Source organism: Phoxinus phoxinus (assembly GCF_949152265.1).
Source record: "Phoxinus phoxinus genome assembly, chromosome: 17".
NCBI classification, from domain to species: domain Eukaryota; kingdom Metazoa; phylum Chordata; class Actinopteri; order Cypriniformes; family Leuciscidae; genus Phoxinus; species Phoxinus phoxinus.
This window is the reverse complement of record NC_136892.1, coordinates 20,824,299-20,844,675: the sequence shown is the minus strand read 5'-3', so window position 1 is coordinate 20,844,675 and position 20,377 is coordinate 20,824,299. Positions and strand designations below refer to the sequence as shown.

General features: G+C 35.4%; 3 protein-coding genes across 4 annotated transcripts; 2 read left to right on the top strand and 1 right to left on the bottom strand.

Moving 5' to 3' along the window:
• Positions 1-1,518: 1,518 nt before the first annotated feature.
• pde6b (phosphodiesterase 6B, cGMP-specific, rod, beta) lies at positions 1,519-12,212 on the top strand. The gene is made up of 22 exons (XM_079585643.1): positions 1,519-2,562; positions 3,209-3,361; positions 4,562-4,651; positions 4,753-4,893; positions 5,007-5,081; positions 5,418-5,482; positions 5,602-5,668; positions 5,765-5,812; positions 5,895-6,044; positions 6,134-6,277; positions 6,362-6,427; positions 6,716-6,862; positions 6,945-7,052; positions 7,651-7,760; positions 7,858-7,945; positions 8,020-8,120; positions 8,329-8,436; positions 8,542-8,605; positions 8,682-8,756; positions 8,886-8,969; positions 9,093-9,246; positions 10,343-12,212. Exons 1-22 carry the CDS (start codon positions 2,092-2,094, stop codon positions 10,390-10,392), a joined length of 2,559 nt encoding a protein of 852 aa, XP_079441769.1. The 5' UTR covers positions 1,519-2,091; the 3' UTR covers positions 10,393-12,212.
• Positions 12,213-13,185: 973 nt separating this feature from the next.
• atp5mea (ATP synthase membrane subunit ea) lies at positions 13,186-17,769 on the bottom strand. The gene is made up of 4 exons (XM_079585496.1): positions 17,642-17,769; positions 16,882-16,936; positions 14,459-14,557; positions 13,186-13,301 (listed from the first exon to the last, which is right to left on the bottom strand). The coding sequence occupies exons 1-4, from the start codon at positions 17,675-17,677 to the stop codon at positions 13,276-13,278; spliced, it is 216 nt and encodes a 71-aa protein (XP_079441622.1). The 5' UTR covers positions 17,678-17,769; the 3' UTR covers positions 13,186-13,275.
• Positions 17,340-20,056, top strand: hspb9l (heat shock protein, alpha-crystallin-related, b9-like). 2 transcript variants are annotated; one of them, XM_079585494.1, is made up of 3 exons: positions 17,340-17,803; positions 18,541-18,623; positions 18,792-20,056. In XM_079585494.1, exon 3 carries the CDS (start codon positions 19,086-19,088, stop codon positions 19,701-19,703), a length of 618 nt encoding a protein of 205 aa, XP_079441620.1. In that variant the 5' UTR covers positions 17,340-17,803; positions 18,541-18,623; positions 18,792-19,085; the 3' UTR covers positions 19,704-20,056. The 2 variants fall into 2 exon arrangements, with proteins under 2 accessions (XP_079441620.1, XP_079441621.1); XM_079585495.1 differs by having other exon boundaries at positions 17,704-17,803; positions 18,871-20,056.
• Positions 20,057-20,377: the final 321 nt, after the last annotated feature.

Below are 20,377 nucleotides of genomic sequence, written 5' to 3'. Positions count from 1 at the left end.
ACGGTAGAAACTTACTTATAAAACGTGTTGCTTGTCATGTCAAAGGATACAAATGTCTTGCATATAATTTTCAAGGCCAAACAAACATTAACACAATAAAGAAATTTGTACATAGAAGCAAGTTACCCATATCAATATGTTGGCTGATGAAATCCTATTGGTTATGGGTTTGATGTCACCCTTGTAGACGGTACTGAGAGTTGACTCCAGTTGAAACCTCCAAGTTTCTCCAAAGAAGCAGCATTTTGTTTAACAGGCTGATTTAGTTTGCCTGTGTACCTGGGCAACTAACTGACAGCTGGATACATTTGACTAATAATCATGTACAGCTTCTACACTGCTGGGTTCAGCTATACAATAGAAATGTACCAGTATTCACCTTCCGTATTCACAAGCTGTGACTTGTGTTGTGCACGCACTGTATGGAGCTATTAATATGCTGATTATCCTCATGACCTTTTGCTTAAGATGGATATGAGGCCTTTATATAGATATGTACTTTACCTGAACAAAAGATTATAGGTATTTTATAATAAGACTGTGTCGTTATTCCATCTAGACCCACATCTTTCAGTAATTTATTACTAACATAATTTGTCAGTTTTTTATTATTTTATTTTGGTAAATATATATGTTCAATATTGGAGAACACACACACACATATATACTCACAAGCTTATCATGTTACTGCCATACAAAATGAGGTGTTCATAGAATTATGATGCAATACAGATATTGACTCTTTTTAAGAATTGCTGGTTTTATTGTAACTTTTTTTTTAATTTAGATGAATTTAGTCAAGTTGCGTATTCAGATAACTTTTTTCTAAGTAACTAGTAAAGTTACACATTAATTTTAAACTTACAACAAAATATCTGTTACTTTTTCAAATAAGTAATGCAAGTTACTTTGTATTCCCGTTATTGACTGACAGCTCTCCTGTCCCCATATTGAGTGAAATCGAGAGCAAGGAGCAGAGGCATTGTGTGCACTGTCTAAACATGATGGTTATAGTTGTAGACTAAATGCATGCATTTACTCATCTTGCACAAAACCATATTCAGTATTCCTCAAAATGTATAAAAACTCAGAATATTATGCAAATCTGCAATAATTAAATGTTAAATTACATAAATATAGTTCATGTATCTCACTTTATTAACCAATGTCTTTGCTGCTGACCTTTGATCCAATTCCATTATACTAAAAAGCAAAAATTACTTTGGAAAAACAGTTTGTTTGCCTCTACTATATAGGCGTGAATTTGCTTGATTTCCTTCAGCCAGAGGCTTATTCATTTAACTAGTGGTGTGAAAGGGCCTATACATTTGCTAAAATGTTACCAAAAAGCAAACAAGCAAGCCCAGCCCAGATGAGAAAAAGTAACGCAACACATTACAATCCATAAAAAGTAACTAAGTAACTCAGTTAGTTACTTGTTTGGGGAGTAACGCAATATTATAATGCATTATAATAATAATGCATAATATAAATCCCTTTCACGGCTCCCATTGCATCAGTCACACTGAGCAAGAAGACAACTGGGGTGCTGAGATAATCAGCTAGTGGCCTGGTTAAATAGGGCTTAGTAATAAGGAGTGTGTTTTTAATAAGAACTTAAAGAGCTTGTAGCATAAAGGCCAGGCTTTTGGGAGAAGACACAAAGAGGAACAAAGCATATGATTGTGCATTACCACTCATACTTTATGTTTATTGCTTTTCCTCTAAAACTGTTGTTAAGAGCACCTCTTCTTTTCCCTGGACACAGAGAGCAGAGGAGAGTTCAGAGGAGGACGTTGGTCAGTTTCAGCTGTGGGCTCAGGCTTTGATGCAGGTCACCTGATCAGTTTTACTAGAGCAGATCCTGATTCACCTTCAACACTATTAGGAAAACACCTTGCTGATGACAGTTAGATTGGACACGGGTTGCCCCTGCGGTGGCAGGCGTCTCATCTCACGATTTCTCTTTTTCTCAACCATTTGAGGATTATATGCTGTAAATATTCAGTTGTTTTGTCCTGAAAACTCATTTGAACTCTCATTCCTTGGCCATTACCTGCCAGCACTGGGACTGGGCCAGAAGATCCCACGATGAGTGTCAAAAAGGAAGACGTGGAGAAGTTCCTGGATGGAAATCCAGATTTTGCCAGGAGCTATTTTGACAAAAAGCTCAAACCTGGTGCCGTGGCCTCGATCATGCAAATACCGGAGTCGAAAGTGGATGTGGACAGTTTTAAGGCCATAAGCTCGATAGAAGAGGGAGCGATGTTCTACGATCTCATTACAGACATGCAGGAGAACGTCAATATGGAGAAGGTGATTTTTAAGATTCTGCAGAGGATCAGCGCTCTGATCCATGCCGACCGATGTAGCCTCTTCATGTATCGACAACGGAACGGCGTCGCTGAGCTGGCTACGCGTCTCTTCAACGTTAATAAAGATTCTGAGCTCGATGACTGTGTGGTGGCTCCAGACTCTGAGATCGTCTTCCCTCTGGACGTGGGTATAGTAGGACATGTGGCTCAAACCAAGAAGACTGTCAATGTGAAGGATGTTACACAGGTACGAACCACTCTGAAACATCTGTACACAGATCAAACACACTTTGTAAAACTTGATTGAAAGAGTCTAATTACTTTATTATACATTATTAGACTGCAGCTATGGTCATATTTTGAGGCTCTGCAAATCCTCTTGACATAATCCCATTTATTTCAATATGCCACCATGACCTATGTCCAGCATGAAGGATTATTTTACCTGTGGCATTTATGTAATGACCAAATCTCCTCACAGTAGTGAGAGAAAAGATTGTTCATTTAATAATTTTTACAGTATGTTGTTTGGGTTATGGCATCTACACAATTATTTTGATTTGTTAAACAAGGGCGAAAACACTTAATTTTCTTTCTAATATCCATAAGAAATGAATCCATTTGCAATAATTAATTGTCAGATAAATGTGAAGTTAGTGCCACAATTAAAAGTCGGTTATCAGTATATCAGTAAAAAGAGTCTTTTAAAGATGTTATTTTCTAATATACGCGTTTCATCTGTGGATGAGATATTGTGGTTAATTAACATCATGAGAAAACAAATTTGAATCCAAAGTTCCTACGACAATTTGCATTGAGTGATAAATACAAGTATAAATGTGTGGGGACAGTGTGCAATGTGTGTGACATAACTAACTTTGCTTTCACTGTAGGATAGTCACTTCAGCCCATTCGTTGACGAACTTACTGAATACACCACGCGCAACATCTTGGCCACGCCCATTATGAACGGCAAGGACATAGTAGCCATCATCATGGCAGTCAACAAGACTACTGGACCCCATTTCACAGATGAAGATGAGGATGTAAGTGTCTGTCTGTCTGCCTTTTCTGTCCACCACCTATTATTAATACAGTGGCCTCAAAACAAATGTTTGAATGTCACAGAGTACAGATAGCACAAGCACAACTTTCAATAAACTTTTTTGCATTACAAGTTAGATTTTATATGAGAAAACAATATATACTGTTAAAAAAAAGACAAGAATTTTATTAAATTTTTACAATAAATTTAATTTAAAAAAAATGTTTTGTCTTTTTTTAAACAGTATATATTGTTTTCTATAATGCCTGGTAATACGTGTTTGCTTTTGCATTGAGTCTATCTGACTTAAAGGGGAACTATTTTGCAAAATTCACTTTTATGAGGTGTTTGAACACTGATGTGTCCACAGTGTGTAAGAGCAACCAGCATTTAATGGTAAAAATCCACTCACTCATTTTTTATATTTCCCATAAATCAAAAGCAGTCTATTCGAACTCGCTGATTCAGATTCCCTCCTACAATGACGTCATTGTAGGGATAAGCCCCGCCCACAGCCGGTGGCCATCTGCCCTATTAGCATAGACACAGCCCTGAGTGAGAAGCACAAAGTCCTCCATTTTTGTATCCTCGCTGTTGCTGCTGGAGTTGTACAATGTCTGTGCCAAATAGGCATTACTATTGTTGTGTTTTGGGATGTTCCAATGCACATAAGAGTCTCCATAGACACCTGCCATCTGAGTCACTGAGGACATTGTGGTTAAATTTCATTTTCGAAGGAAATGTCCCGAAGAAAATCGCTCAAGTCATACGTTTGTGCCAATAATTTTTGCTCCGGACTGCTTCACAAACAAGGGCCTTTTTAACGCTGGATTTTCAAAAAGGTTGATTCTGAAAGATGGGTTAATACCAACGCTTCGTGCGCAAACTTCAGATCGATGAGAGTCCTATTTTGTCTTAATAGTTCCCCTTTAAGAGTTAAAAAAATGTATATACAGTAGTCAATATTTGAAGTGGATCAAAAAAGTGAATCAAAGTTGTGCTGAGACAAGAACGGTTATTGTTCAAAATTCATGTATAACTTTGATGAAAGGTTTTTGATCCACTTCAAATGTTGACTACTGTATATAAAATGTTGTACACTAAAGACATACTGTACTTGGCATTTACTGAGACATTTAAGCATACTTGGCATTATGTTGTTTTCTTTAAAGTTTTCAAAATATGCCTCTTTTTCTCAAAGCTTTTTTTAAAGTATATGAAAGTTGGCTCTCTGAACCTGAAGATCTTTCATCTGAGCTACCTTCATAACTGTGAAACACGTAAAGGACAGGTCAGTCTGCATAAGCTTGCAAACACTGGCTGGTGAAATTGTTAAAAATGAATAGAAAAAGATATGGTTCTTAATGCATTTTTTATGTTTTTCATGCATAGCTGCTGTTGTGGTCAGCTAACAAGGTGTTTGAAGAGCTCACAGACATTGAACGACAGTTTCACAAAGCTTTGTACACCGTGCGAGCCTACCTCAACTGTGACAGGTACTCTGTGGGCCTGCTGGACATGACCAAGGAAAAGGTACGTCAATCACTATAATTGCTGAGAGGAACAAAGGCTACATGCTTAATTTAGAGGCTTCAGTCTGTCCTGTTTCTCTCCAAGTCTGACCTGGTGGTTTTATTCTCTTGCAGGAGTTCTTTGATATTTGGCCAGTGTTGATGGGAGAGCAGCCACCTTATTCGGGCCCTGTAACTCCAGACGGAAGAGTAGGCTGCATTTTTCATATTTCAAATTAAAGGGATAGTTCAGCCAAAAATCCCCAAAAAAGCGTTTCATCATTTACTCCCCCTCATGCCAATGATGCAAACCATATTACTTTTTTTTTAATGGAACAATCTAGCAGAATGTCCGAGCTGCTTTTTTCCCCAAACAGTGACACCTGTGGTCACCATTCACTTTCTTTATATGGAAGAGAGCAGCTTGGACATTTTTGCAAAAAAATCACACTTGGTTTGAATGACATGAGTAAATTATGACAGAAATTCATAATTCTGCCTCTAAAATGCTGATAAAATCAAATTTTCATCTTTCGTTTCACTTAGGAAGTAATTTTCTACAAAGTTATTGATTATATTTTGCACGGAAAAGAGGACATCAAGGTCATACCGTAAGTTTTGTTATTTTCTTATAGTAGCCTTTTTTCTGATGTCCTATATCCAAAGTGTGCATTTTAAGAAATGGCATTATAAAACAAAAAGACATTCTCTCTCTTTTTCCCCCCCACAGAAATCCAACTCCAGATCATTGGGCTTTGTCTAGTGGATTGCCCACATATGTAGCAGAAAATGGATTAGTAAGTTACTCCTTTATTATTTTGGGAACAAACTAAGCTTGATTTTTTTTTTTAGTAAATATATATTTATATATAGACTTTTATTGTGTGCTCCAGATTTGCAACATCATGAATGCAGCATCAGAGGAGATGTTCAACTTTCAGGTAGATATGTTTTGCTATCTAAAACATGTTTAATGGTTGAAGTTGCCTTGAATTGCAGTAATAACACTTTGTGCTTCTGTAGAAAGAAGCTCTGGATAGCAGTGGATGGACCATAAAGAATGTGCTGTGTCTGCCAATTGTCAACAAAAAAGAAGAAATTGTTGGGGTTGCAACTTTCTACAACAGGAAGGATGGCAAACCATTTGATGACCATGATGAACAACTCATGGAGGTAAAATTGATCAATTGATTGGTAGAATGACAGAGATGGGTCACGACTGACTTGTTGAGTCATGGAACAATGCGTTGTTGTCTTGATAGGCCTTGACACAGTTTCTGGGCTGGTCGGCCCTCAACACGGACACCTACGACAAAATTAATAGGCTGGAGAACAGGAAGGACATTGCCCAGGACATGGTGCTTTACCATGTCAAATGTCGAGATGATGAAATTCAAAATATCCTTGTAAGTTCCATGTGACTTCATTTATTGTATTGTACTGTAATTGATTGTAATTGATTTTTGTTCTGTTTGGTATTACTATTCTAGAAAACAAGACAATATTTTGACAAAGAGCCAAGAGACTGTGAGGAGGACGAGCTTTTGGAGATTCTGGTACTGTTTACTGTTCCTTTTATCTTATTAATTCAAGATTTTTGAAATCAGGGTACATGCTGATCCCAACGTTCTCAGATAAATTAGACAAAGAAAGTCGCCTTTAATAGGAAACCATTAGCAATAACATTACAGATGTCTATTGTGACTCTCTTAATATGCTAAGGATGTTCAAGTTACAGCGTTTCAGCTGATATTCCATTCTTCAAATTATTCTAAATACTTGGTTTTGTGTTGTCAAAAAGTTATGCACTGTCTGACTTTTTTTGTTTGTTGTTTTTCATGCAGAAAAAAGAGCTGCCTGGCCCAAAAAAGTTTGAGATCTACGCCTTCCATTTTTCAGACTTTGACTGCACTGAACTGCAGCTTGTAATGTGTGGGATCCAGATGTACTATGAAGTTGGGGTGGTTAGAAAGTTTCAGATCCCTCAGGAGGTACATTTTCATGTTTATGATGACAAAAACACTTGATTTCATAAAAACAATATGTTAAATGGCTGCTATCTGCTTTAATTAGGTTTTAGTGAGATTCATGTACTCAGTCAGCAAAGGCTACAGGAAAATCACCTACCACAACTGGCGCCATGGCTTCAATGTTGGGCAAACCATGTTCACTTTACTCACGGTATGACCTGCTCAGCTTGCATTTACATTTATGCAATTGGAAGCCACTATCATCTGATGTTTTCAGTTCATTTTAAACCATGATGTTAGTGTAGTGAGCTATAGAAGCACTTGTTTAGGGTCCAAACAAAATGTATTTTTCATTTAAGTAAATATTTAAAACACATTTAGTTAGACAGACGGATAGCCCTGCCCAAACTCATGCCCAGTTAGGTTGCTCAGACAAATATATTTGATCATTTTGACTTTGTTGTTCATGACACATTTTTAAAACACATACTCCCGCACACTATCGTTACTTGCAATTTAAAATGAATGTTTATTAACACGCAACGTTTCGGTCACACAACCTTCACAACCTTCATCAGGAGATGAAAGTCGTGTGACCGAAACGTTGTGTGTTAATAAACATTCATTTTAAATTGCAAGTAACGATAGTGTGCGGGAGTTCCTTATCTGCTAAAACGACAAACTTGTTTGGTCCTATTATCCGACGCACCTATCACCTGCAGGTGTGCGATGGAGTTTGTTCACTAAAACACATACTCAAAATAATAAAATCTTAATGAGAATATTTGTTTTTGTATTTATGGAGCCAGACAGGCAAACTGAAGAGGTATTACTCAGATTTGGAGGTGATGGCCATGATCACTGCTGGCTTCCTGCATGATATCGACCACAGAGGCACGAATAATCTCTACCAAGTGAAGTCAGTAAACTACTAATACTTGTCTACTACTTGTACTACTATTGCTTCTAATAATAATAATAATAATCATCATTACTTTTGTATTTTGTGTGGTTAGGTCCCTAAATCCTCTTGCCAAGCTGCATGGATCCTCCATACTAGAGAGGCATCACTTGGATTTTGGCAAATTCTTGCTTGGCGATGAGGTATGAGCAAACTGTCCAGAATGTAAGCTTCCATGTTAATTTGATTTGATACTTACATATTTGTTTTTCCTTAGTCATTAAACATCTTCCAAAACCTCAACAGAAGACAAACAGAGCATGTCTTCCACCTCATTGATATTGCCATTATCGCAACTGATCTTGCCTTGTACTTCAAGTAAGTTACAATATGTAACAATGGAATGTTTTAAATGCCACTATGAAATGATTTACTCATCATTATGTTGTTTCAAACTCATATGCTGTCATGCAGCTTTTTATACAATTACAGTTCATAGTGACCCTGGCTGTTCATTTTTAAAGAATTAAAAACTAAATTTAAAACAGAAATGTACTCCGCTCAACTTTTTTTCTCTACCTAAAAGAAAGAGGACAATGTTTCAGAAAATTGTGGATCTCTCTGAGACATATGAAGAGGAGAAAAAATGGGTGGACTTCATGTCCCTTGAAACAACAAGGAAAGAAATCGTAATGTAAGTGTTTCCATTTATAGCTACATTAGGCATTTTGGCAAAATAAATATTTTAAAAAGAATCCTTTTGTGCTTTTAATTTTTTCATATTTTTATTAATCGACAGGGCGATGATGATGACAGCGTGTGACCTCTCAGCTATCACGAAACCATGGGAGGTGCAGAGCAAGGTAGGAGATGTCAACTGAAGAATAACTTCTCTTTTGCTTCTCTGGAATATACAAAGCGTGATGTGTCCCATCCTAGGTTGCCCTCTCTGTAGCAGCTGAATTCTGGGAGCAGGGTGATCTTGAGAGGACTGTTCTTGAGCAACAGCCCATCGTGAGTACCGGTTTGTTTTCACACAAAATTTGCCATTCTAATATTGGTGGTAATTCTACTAGAAAAGCGGCCATCTTGGAAACATTTGGTTAAAAAAAAATTTGGTCTCTATCTTTTCACCTAATCTAGCCCATGATGGACAGGAACAAAGCTGCTGAGCTGCCAAAGCTTCAGTGTGGTTTTATCGACTTTGTCTGTACTTTTGTCTACAAGGTACCTTTATGAATGAAGGAGACTGATCAATTTCTGTTTCATGAAATTAATGCCAAAAACAAAACGAAAAAGTTTTGGTCAGTAAGAATCATTTAGCAACCCTCTTCTCTTATTATTCCACAGGAGTTCTCTCGTTTCCACAAGGACATCCAGCCAATGTATGATGGCATTCTGAACAACCGGATGAATTGGAAAGCGAGGCAGGAGGAATATGAGTCGAAACTAAAGGAATTGGAGGAGGCAACTAAAGCCAAACAGGAAGCAGCTGGCAACAACGGTTTGAATTTTTGATAGTCTTTTGCTTAAGCTTTTATTCAGTTTCGTTTACTGTATTTGTACTAAATTTGATGAAACCTTCAGGTTGACATTTGGCACACCAATGTTCACTATTGCTCAAAAGTTTGGGGTTGTTAAGTTTTTTTAAATGCTTTTGAAAGAAGTATTTTAATGGTCACTAAGGCTGCATTTCTTTGACCAAAAATACAGTAAAACTGTAATCTTGTGAAATATTATTACACTTTAAAATAACTGTTTTCTATTTGAATACATTGGAAATGTAATTTATTCTTGTGATGCTAAATTGTGATTAGATTTCAGCATCATTACTCCAGTCTTCAGTGTTACATGATCCTTCAGATCCTTCGGATTTGGTGTTCAGGAACCATTTCTTATTGTTTTCAATTTTAAAAACAGTTGTGCTCCTTAATAGTTTTGTGGAAACCATGATACATTTTTCTTTGGGATTCTTTGTTGAATAGAAATAGAATAGACATTTATTTGAAATGTAATTTTACTATTAATTACAACATGTCTTTACTGTCACTTTTGTTAAATGTAATGCATCCTTGCAGAATAAATAATAAATAAATAAAACCTAGGGACACCAAACTTTTGAACAGTAGTGTACACTGACAATGCTAAATGGCCAAAAGTATGTGGACACCCAAACACAACTATATGTGCTTGTTGAACATTTAATTAAAAAAAATATTCAGATTAAAAGGGAGATGGTCATCACTTTGCTGCTATAATAAAGGTTTTATAGCCTGATGACATAAAAAATATCTTTGACTTCCACAAAAATAAATCATTTTCTTTTATTAATATTTATTCTCTAGTTCTTTAGAAAACCATCTATATATTGGAGCTTTAAAGAACCCAGACAGCAAAAATCTGACCTGAAGATGTAATGAAACATCAAGAAATGTATTCATCTCAAAAGAACCTGATTGGTCTTCACAAAACCCAGATCTGAACTAGAATAGCCAATCCTGTTAATTACAAGAAAGTGTCCACATCCTGTCAGCCATATATTGTATGATCTAACACATTTCTATAATTTGGATTCTGTGTTTGTATTTGTTTGTCAACAGCTGCAAAATCCAATCCAGCTTCAGGGTCCAAGACCTGCTCCATCTGCTAGAGAAAAGACAAGCGTACAGAGGGCAGGGCAGTTCAAGATGCAACCTATAGCCTCTGTTACGTGCAACCTGAACCCCAGGATCCCCAAGGATCTAACCAAGAGTGAGTGGGAAAACACTATCAATGCATTATATGCTATCAGCAAGCCACAAGACCACCTGCTAACCAAAACACACGTTGGATCTTGCCTACAGTTAGTATTACTGTTCCATTGTGTTTCCTTTGGGTCATAGTGTTTGGTTTAAGCATTTTCATTGGATGGTAATCAGTTTCAATTAATCACAATGCAGTCTTAAATGCACTACAGGAAAATTCAGAGGTGAACATTGCAAATATGGTTCTGATTTATCCCCCAACCAATCAAAAATATTTGCATAATCTATAAATTACTTACTGTTGCTATTTAATATCAAGCAGGTCCACGGCAAGTTCACGCATGTGTGTAATTAAACTTAAGGAATCAAATAATTACGTACAAGTTATTGTACTTTAAAGATAATAATGTTCCATTTAGTGTCACCTGCTACTTTCCCTGAACATAAAGGCCATTATATGAGTGATATGCAGTTTTTATGTCATTCATTCCCTCTAAAAGTGATCACATCGTACAGTTTGGAAGCTAACTGTCAGGTCGCTAAATGTAAGAATTTGATGACTTTGGTAGGTGACAGACTTTAGTTTGCAATAAAATATAGCTTCTGGTAAGCAAGATATGAATACAGTGGTGGTCAGTTATAGTTTAGTTTAAGTTATAGCTGTTTTATAGATTCATTTTTATTTTTGACAGGAAATGCGCAATTGTCCTTCAGAATTATTTACGTCAAGTGCTGTCATGGGTGTGTTTTACTGAGCAATGTCCCGTTCCTCCGTTTCTCCCCTGTTGGGACATGCGTTCACAGAGAAAACTAATTCCAGTGGCCTTGATACCATTCATCTGTTGAGTTCTCAGCTGACATGTCATCACACTGTACCTTGACAAGTCTGTGATTCAATTCACAAAGGTATCCAGATTCAGGCATAATGTTTTTCCTCTTATGTCTGACTTTTATAGGAATCAAGTTTCTCTTTCACTGGTTGTCTATAAAACATCTTGAAAACATCGGTTGTGAATCTAATTGTGTCAATATACGTAAGTTATTTATAAATATGAGGTATGACTTTACATAGCTTTAAAATAAATACTATGAAGGTGCGTTTTAGCGCACTTAAGGAATTGTACATGCTTATTATGCAAAGCTGCTGCTTCTGATTCACATATAATAAAGGTTTAATTTAAGTAGCAAAGTTTCAGGCAGTAGATAAGTTGATGTTTAAATTGATGTGTCAGATCTGACAGTTGGGGCCCGGTTATTAGACTTGTTTACTTGCAGAGCAAGTTTCATCATGTTTTTTTGACAAGAATTTGATTATTTTGATTCATCATCAAAAAATAAGATGCTCTCCAACCATCCACAACACATCATCAAATATGGGTGATTCAATTCAATTGGTAAAAATGTTAAGCTTCACTTTGTTTGCTCAATACCATGACAATTAAAGCATATATTTTTATGAACTTGTGTTTTTGTTTTTTACATAGTACTTAGATTATCATTTCAAAGAAATGCTGTTCTTTTGAACTTTCTATTCATCAAAGAATCCTGAAAATAGCATTATGGTTTCCAGGAAAATATTAATATTGGTTTTTATTTTATTTATTTAAATCAGCATATTAGAATGATTTCTGAAAGATCATGTGACACTGAAGATTGGAGTAATGATGCTGAAAATTCAGCATAGGAATTTAAAACACTGTATATTAAAACAAAAAAAAGTTATTTTAAACAAACAGTATTGCAGTTTTTACTCTCTTTTTGATCTAATAAATGCAGACTTGGTGAGACGTCTTTCAAAAACATGAAGAAAATCGTACCAATCTCAAACTTGTGAATGATAGAGTATGAAAGCAATACGGTAATAGTAATCTGAGAAGGATTTGATTCTCTTCACACATCTGCTCAGTGACTCATTCGATAAGAAAGCCTCTTATCCTATGAGAACTATCAGCAGTTTCCACCCTTCCCTTCCTAGATGTCATCTGCAAAGGTTATCTGAACAGCTACACATCCCTACCTATTCCATTTCACAATACATCCTCTGACAATATTCTTACAAGACTTCAGAGAGATTTTTTCCGATGAATGATAAAAACAATTACAGCCAATTATATTCCATCCTGCTTTAAAGAGCTTGAGCATTTTAAAGTGGCAGACAATAAAACTCAGTGTGCACTTAATACACAGAACGTTATCGTCCTCTGGTGTGGAGGCTAATACAGTTATCGTTATAGTTAATCTTTCTTGGTGTGAACGGGCCTTTAAACTCGTAGCTTTCTGGGTTTCAGATATACACTAGAAATGTTGAAAGCTGAATTGAGACATTAAACAAATATATATCTTGCTTATTTAAATAGTTAATGAAGTGTAGCACTGCAGCTAAGTAGCAAGTGTGCAAAATCAGCACTTGTACTGTATTGGCTTGACCTGAATCCTGGGATTTATGCTAAACCATGGTCGTGTCGTGTTATACAATTGTCCGTCCTCTATAAATGCCACAACGGAAATAAAAAAATACAAAGTTATGCAAAAAAATAAAAATACTACACTTTCTCAGAGAATGATCTTGTTTTGTTAGATGCACATAGTGCATACAAATGAAAATATTTTCTTGCTGAAATACTATGCAGAAATCCCTATGATGCATATAATCAGAATGACCTAAATAATGGCAATGAGGAAATAAGAAAATGTACAAAAACATTTTAAGTTCTGTCTTTATTGAAAAATAGAATTAGGTTCATTGTGATTCATCTCATTTGGTGCTGGAATGGATACGTCACGGAGACTTACTTCAGAATGGTGTCAGAGTTTGCTGTGGAAATAAAAAAGAGAGAGAATTTAGGGTTTCTGCCGGTTCTATGAAGGTAAATTTAAGACTTTTTCAAGAACTTTTTAAGACCAACTTAAAGAAAATTTCATGAATACAATACGTCAATATCTTCTCGAAATGTAAATGCCTACTGAGAAATACGAGTTGCATTAGCAACATTTCAGAGTTTGAAAATACAACTTCAGACAGATTTCAATTACTTTTTACTTCATTTTTTCAAAAAAGCAGTAGCTTGAATACCTTTTCAACCACTAAACCACCAACAACCACCACTAAAATACGGACATAACTTTTTCTGTATCTTCTTCAGTACTTTTATCTTGTTTTCAAATGCAATCGTCTAAAGATTATTAAATCAAGATGCATTTCCTGGAGATACAAAATGACATGTATGAATGAATGAATATGAAGTGTTGTTTTCTGATCAAAATGAAGCGAGTTAAGCTTAAAACAAGAACAAATATCTGCCAACGGGCTTTGAAAAATCTACTTAATTTAAAGGGAAGGCTTCAAAGCTCATTGGTGGATATTTGTTATTGGGTTTAAGCATAAATTCACTTCGCTTAGTTAAATCATAAAAAAGACATTTGCATTTCAAGTAAACGTATCAAAGATGTTTCGATATTTGTATTGGAAAACAGGACAGAAATAAGTTAACACCCTGTATAACTACTGAACGTGTCATTAAGTTATGCCACACACACATACACAGAACTCCGATAACTTTCTCTAAATCATCAACTAAGTTGAAATGCATTTCCTGAAATTCTTTTCCATGAATAACATTTCTTTGCATTTGTTTCATTAAATATTTTGGTAAAGAATTCAAAAGAACCTTCGGTCCCAAAGTTAAATTTATAATTTTCTAATGTGCTACATCATGAGATGCTGTTAATGTATTACAAAATAAAAAAGGGAACAGTTTTTTTTCATCAAACACCATTTCAACATACTGTATCTTCACTCTACACAGGTTTGGTTAATGTAAAATTCCACATTGAGATGCCAAAGTCAGAAATTAACAGAAAATGCCATATATTGATGCCATATATTTTGTCATATTTTAGAATTATACACACACACACACACACACACACACACACACACACACACACGCCTATTTAGAACTGGTTACAGACCTTCAGAAAGCTGTTTGTAAATGCGCTCTCGCTCTTCTCTGAGTTTCTTCTCTTCCTCCTCAATCCTTCTTTCTTCGGCAGCAATGGGCTTCAGATAATCTGGTGAGCAGATTGATTGAAAAACACCATAGAAAGACAATTTAATGAGGAAGAAAACAACTGAATATTTTAATACAAAACCAAAAACAATACAACATTTTTTATAAAGTAAACAAATGTTTCTAACAGATTAAAGTGCAAAAGAACTATAAAGAACAACAGGTGACCCAATAAGGTCCCATTATGTTAACGGTAGATAATTGTAAATGTAGAACTGTAAATAATTTACAGTAGTTATAATTATTTGTTAGTGTTAGTTAATTAAAATACAACTGTTCACTGTTAGTTCATTTTAGCCATATTATTCCATATTATTTATCTGTTAATAAATTAATATTAACAGATACAACTTTGATAATGTATTAGTAAATGTTGAAATTAACATTAACTAAGATTAATAAATGCTTTAGAAAGTATTGTTCATTGTTAGTTCAAGTTAACTAATGAATTAGTTAACCATAGAAAGTCTATATAAAAAGGCATTAAAAACATTAGATAAAAAACGTTATCCCACCATCACTGTCAAGTTCTAAAAAAACATAAATGATTGGATTTTCAAAATATGATTAACTTGAAAATGGTCTGTCTGATTTACAAGGTCCTTCACTCTCTTGCTCCGCCACCTCTGAAAGATTTTATTAAATTTAAAGACAGTTCTCTGAGGACCACGCGAGCCTCTACCAGAGGAGACGTGATAATATCTCACAGGCGCACCACCTTCGGTCAGACGGTCCTGTCTGTCCGGGGTGGGAACCTGTGGAATAGTCTTCCTCTAACACTAAGAGAATGTACTATATATAGCTCTTTTAAGGTCCAATTGAAGAAATGGCTATGGGCAAATCAAAGTTGCACACATTAGTATGTTTTATCTTTTTTTTTTTCTTCTTCTCTTGAATTGTTCTATTTTTTAATGTGTATATGGATGAGTGTTGTAAAGTTGAATATAGTCTTGTGTGAATATTGTATATAGGATTTAGCTAAATTATAAATTGACTGTAGATGTAAATTTTATTCTGCAATGTCTTTGTGAGCCTTTTTGTGAGCTGTGTGATTCTAGCCCGTGGGACTACGGATGGAAATTAGCCCTCGGCTATAATCCGGCATGTTTACATGCATGTTTTGTTCATTAACATGCACTGTCCCAATCAAAAAAAAAAAAAAAAAAAAAGATTAACTAATGTTACTAATATAACCTTTTTATATTTTTTATTTTCAGATTTATATTTCAATAAAAAAAATACAAACACTAATAGAATCTTATTGTAAATTGTTATTGAACAATACAAAAAAATCTGAACATTTTCAATATCTAGGCTATACATTTTTACCGGTTGATGGAAAAGTATTCTAAACATGCACTCTAAAAATCTAAACAATTCGCAATAAGAAATGATTCATGGTAGTTTGAAGTGCCTACGATTTCAATATCGTGCATGTTTATTATCATGATATATCGTACCGTATATGAAATGAAATCTTTATTTCGAACAATTAAAATAAAATAAATAAATATAAAACAGCAACACGTATGAAATATCCATCAATAAAATAAAACAAAAACAACAAAAAATGTAGCATAATAATCAACCAGTTCGAAAAGGGATAGGTAGAAGCCCTAGGCTTATCAAGACCAACCCCGAGTAACTACCCAAACCAAATCACAATCGAACAAGATAAATCAAACATAACGTTTGTAAGGTGGTTTTGTAGGTGTTGCCCCATACTTCAACACAATAATTCAAGTAATCAACACAAGTGATCAATACAAAATATAAAGTGCTTTTTAACTCAATACATGCCTTGCTTTCCCCATTACTCCGCGCTACTTTTTTTCTAACATATTTGACGTGGGGTTTCCAACAGATTTTGTGATCCAGAATCACACCCAAAAATTTATTTTCGTACACTCTTTTTATTTTAACATTATTAATCATTACTTTTACTTGTGTGTCAGTTTTACGATTACGAAACAGCATAAGTTCTGTTTTATCTAAATTTATCGATAATTTATTTAAGTCAAACCATATTTTTAACTTATTGATTTCTGCTGTGCCCACCTCCAAAAGCTGCTTCAGATTTTCACCAGAACAGAAAATATTGGTATCATCAGAAAAAAATCTAAAATTTTAAGAGGTTAGTCACTTATGTAACTTTTCATCTAATCTAATAGGCTACAACTGATACCATACTTTTCCAGTTTATTGATTAACACATGATGATCGATTGTATCGAGAGCCTTTTTTAAATCAATAAATACTCCCACTGCATATTTCTTGTTATCTATAGCACTGATATATCGGCACATACATACCATAAAAACTTACCATATCTCTGCTTCCCATAAATTAATCCAAATAGCAAGGCTGACCATCTTGCTGTCTGAAATCAGAAAGAAGACTGCTGGTTTGTTTACTGGTAAGCTTGTCAAGCACTTTAAAGGCCACTGTGATATTTTATAAATGTATTCTTTACTGAATAGCCTACTACGACAATTGTACATACAGTATGAGGAAATTAATTGTTAATGCATGTAAACCACTGTCCATTTATGGGTACAAAAACATTCAGCAATGATGTCCTCTGGTGTGACATGCTGTAATTAATATAGTCAACTATTTTAAACTCAAATTTTCAAATATAAAATACTGTTTTCATATAAGTGTGCATGGCCTCATATTAATTCAGTGACTACAGGAGGGGGTGGATCTTTATATTTTTGTAACATTCATCTCACCACAGGGGCATGTACAATTTTCAATTCCCATTATTACTCATTCTATTTAAACATTTGACACGTTCATTCGCCTGTATATTTGCAACACGTCGTGGTAATCTTCAACTCAGTTAACATGCCTGACCTTGCAGTGCTGAGGATAGGCAGCTAAGCTAATACGATTAGCTATCACCGGCTACAGCTACTATGAGTTTGACCAAGTCATTCTATGCTAAGCTAAGATAACAAAGTAGTGCTAGCAATGTATAACGAGCTAATTCGCTGAGGATGAATGAAGGTCGCTGATAGTGATACTTTTTTTTTTTTAACGAATAAGAATAAAGGGGATTGAGGGTCAATAGAACCTGTACCTTGATAAGCGGAGAGACCTGTACGGGAGGAACCATGTTTGAATGGATCTCTGTCTTCAGTCGCAGGAGAGGAGAGGAAGTCTGTGCGCGCTCGGCTCTGTTCTGGGATGATTTATGATTCTCCCTGTACTGTCAGTACACTGTACATGTCCATTAACTTTTGTGACTTTTATTTCTCACCAGAATTGTAATAACCTTTTTAGCTGTTCACTTAAATATTCATGTAGTTGACAATTGAGTTTGTAAATTATAAATATTGTATCATACAGGTTTCATATCATAAACATACAAGTATTAATTATTATTATTCAATAGGCTATATTTGATAACGATTTCAGCAGTTCACTTAATGGCCCTACGTTGTTAAGAATACGTTTTTTGAAGTGCTTATAATCCATATATTCTCTCAATAGCCTAACATTGGGTAATTAGGCTATTTATAAATAAATGTATTTATTTTTATTCATTTCTCATAATTTGTTTAGTAGGCTATTGTATATTATTATTATTCACCATTCTAACATCCTTTTTAGCAAGTTAAATTAGATAAATAGGACTTAAATAGCCTGGCAGTGTGACAGAAATTATTATTTTTTTAATTTATTTTTTATTCCATACATCTCAATTAATATGGGGCATTTATTTATTTAGTATTAATTGTAGCAGTAGTATATTTAAAAAGTTATTTAAAATATTATTTATGTCAACAATTGTCATTCAAATACAAATTGTACAATCTGTTTATGTATAAATCCTGTAAGAAAAAAAAATCAACCTTGACAAGACAGGTCATGGTTATTCTAAAAAGATGAATTCCTTCCTAAGGCTGTCAGTCTCCAAGTGATGATACGTTTGTTTGTTTAGATTCAACTTGTTCCTTCCTTTTGAAACTATTTCAGGCGGTGACGTCGTCCGGGATGCTGCCAATGCATGGTGTCAGTTTCAGAATCCGGGCAGGATTAGAAAGCTTGTGAGAATCCTCGTAAGTTAAATTTAAACACTACTGACAGAATATGAAGTAGCTAGCCTAAGTTATGACACAAACAGAAAAAATTTAAGTATTTATTAGAGTAACCCTGATTAGCCAGAATTATTAATATAAAAGGAAAACCTTATATCATCCTCTTGCATTAACCTCTTCCCCTAATAGAAAGTTATGCAGACCCATTGGAGTGCCATGAGTGGTCACTGTAAATAGAACAACGATGCACTTCTCTGGTATTTAACAGATGGATCACAAAAATACAGCCGACTTGTTTTGGAACATGACTGCAAGTGCTCAGTCATAGCAGCTCTTCGACAGGCTGACACATACTGCAGTGCTAATATCAGAGCGTTACTGGAATGTTCTGAGGCAGCATATAAAAGCATCGAGTCTTGTTCAGTGGGACAGAAGCACAGACGAAGTCAACCAGCTCAACACAGCACCGAAAATCCACCAAAGATGCTTTGCCCAAGCACATTTCAGCCTCATCTCAGCCCATTCATGGACTTCCACTGGCCAGTGCGCAGCCTGTGGCCGGAGACAAGACCTCTGTTCTTTCAGATCGAGAAAGAGATGATGAGACACATGCAGGAGATGAGGCACAACCTGGAGTTCATGGATCGCCTGCACCAAAGGATTTTTGACGAGATTGACCATGTCCCACCCATGACCACTTTCAGACCCATCTCATTCCAGCTCGGAAAGGAAGGAAGCCACTATGCACTGACACTAGATACGAAGGATTTCTCTCCGGAGGAGCTGTCCGTCAAACAAGTGGGCAGGAAGTTGCGGGTGAGCGGCAAGACGGAGAAGAAGCAAGATGATGGGAAAGGATCGTACTCGTACAGAAGCCAAGAATTTAGGCAGGAGTTTGACCTTCCTGATGGTGTGAGTCCTGAAATGGTGACCTGCTCTTTAAATAATGGCCAGCTACAGATACAAGCACCCAAAGAGGCTAATGCTGTGAGCAACGAGAGAGTGATTCCCATTACATGCACTCCTGCTTTGAAGAGTCCTGCTCCTCAGAGCCCTCAGCCTGAGGACCCGGCAGCTGAGGCAGAGTCTACAGATAACTGAGCTTAGCCTCTATACCCACAACAGAACTGAGGACTCTATGGGACATAAAGCTCGAACTTAAACAAGTTGTAAAAGATCTTTATTGATGCTATACATCTTGTAGAACTGTATTAACAGAAGTCTAACACTTCAATTCAGTAATATATTTGTTTTTGTTCAATTGCAAAGAGATGTTTTTGTCAAAAAGATTATTTTGTGTACATCCAATAAACTAAAAACTAATCTGGTCCTGCATGGGGCACCACCATGTTTTTGTAACTTGCCAGATTTACACAAAGTATTATTAAATTAGTAAATGTATTAAGTTGTATTTATTTATTTAATACATTTTGCTTCCATTTTGGTTATTACAATCTTCATACGAATCTCTGCATGGATTAGGCTAAATAATTAAGAATTTCTTAAGAATTGTTGCAAATTCATAAAAAAAAGTTTTTCTAGGGGTGAAATATTAGCAATGATCAGTATTTTAGCTCTTTAATTTGGATCTCATCCACTTAATACTTTTACCAAACATTCTTAAAATATACATAAATCACAGGCCTATAGGCCTACCGTACTTTGTTTTGCTCAACTGTCTCTTAACTGTAAAAAATTATATGATACTGTAAGTTGTACTGTACTTTTTTCACAGTGTACTTTGCATCGTCGGCCATTCACAAATCAGATATTTT

Bases quoted from the DNA above. Each gene is read 5' to 3' on its own strand.
- pde6b (XM_079585643.1), top strand. From the start codon at position 2,092: ATGAGTGTCAAAAAGGAAGACGTGGAGAAGTTCCTGGATGGAAATCCA. The intron at 5,082-5,417 runs GTAGGCTGCATT...CGTTTCACTTAG, and splicing joins CTGTAACTCCAGACGGAAGA to GAAGTAATTTTCTACAAAGT. The intron at 6,863-6,944 runs GTACATTTTCAT...TGCTTTAATTAG, and splicing joins AGTTTCAGATCCCTCAGGAG to GTTTTAGTGAGATTCATGTA.
- atp5mea (XM_079585496.1), bottom strand. From the start codon at position 17,677: ATGGTTCCTCCCGTACAGGTCTCTCCGCTTATCAAG. The intron at 14,558-16,881 runs GTAAGTTTTTAT...TCTGCTCACCAG, and splicing joins TTATGGGAAGCAGAGATATG to ATTATCTGAAGCCCATTGCT. The intron at 13,302-14,458 runs GTCTGTAACCAG...TTATTTCCACAG, and splicing joins TTACAAACAGCTTTCTGAAG to CAAACTCTGACACCATTCTG.
- hspb9l (XM_079585494.1), top strand. From the start codon at position 19,086: ATGCTTTGCCCAAGCACATTTCAGCCTCATCTCAGCCCATTCATGGAC.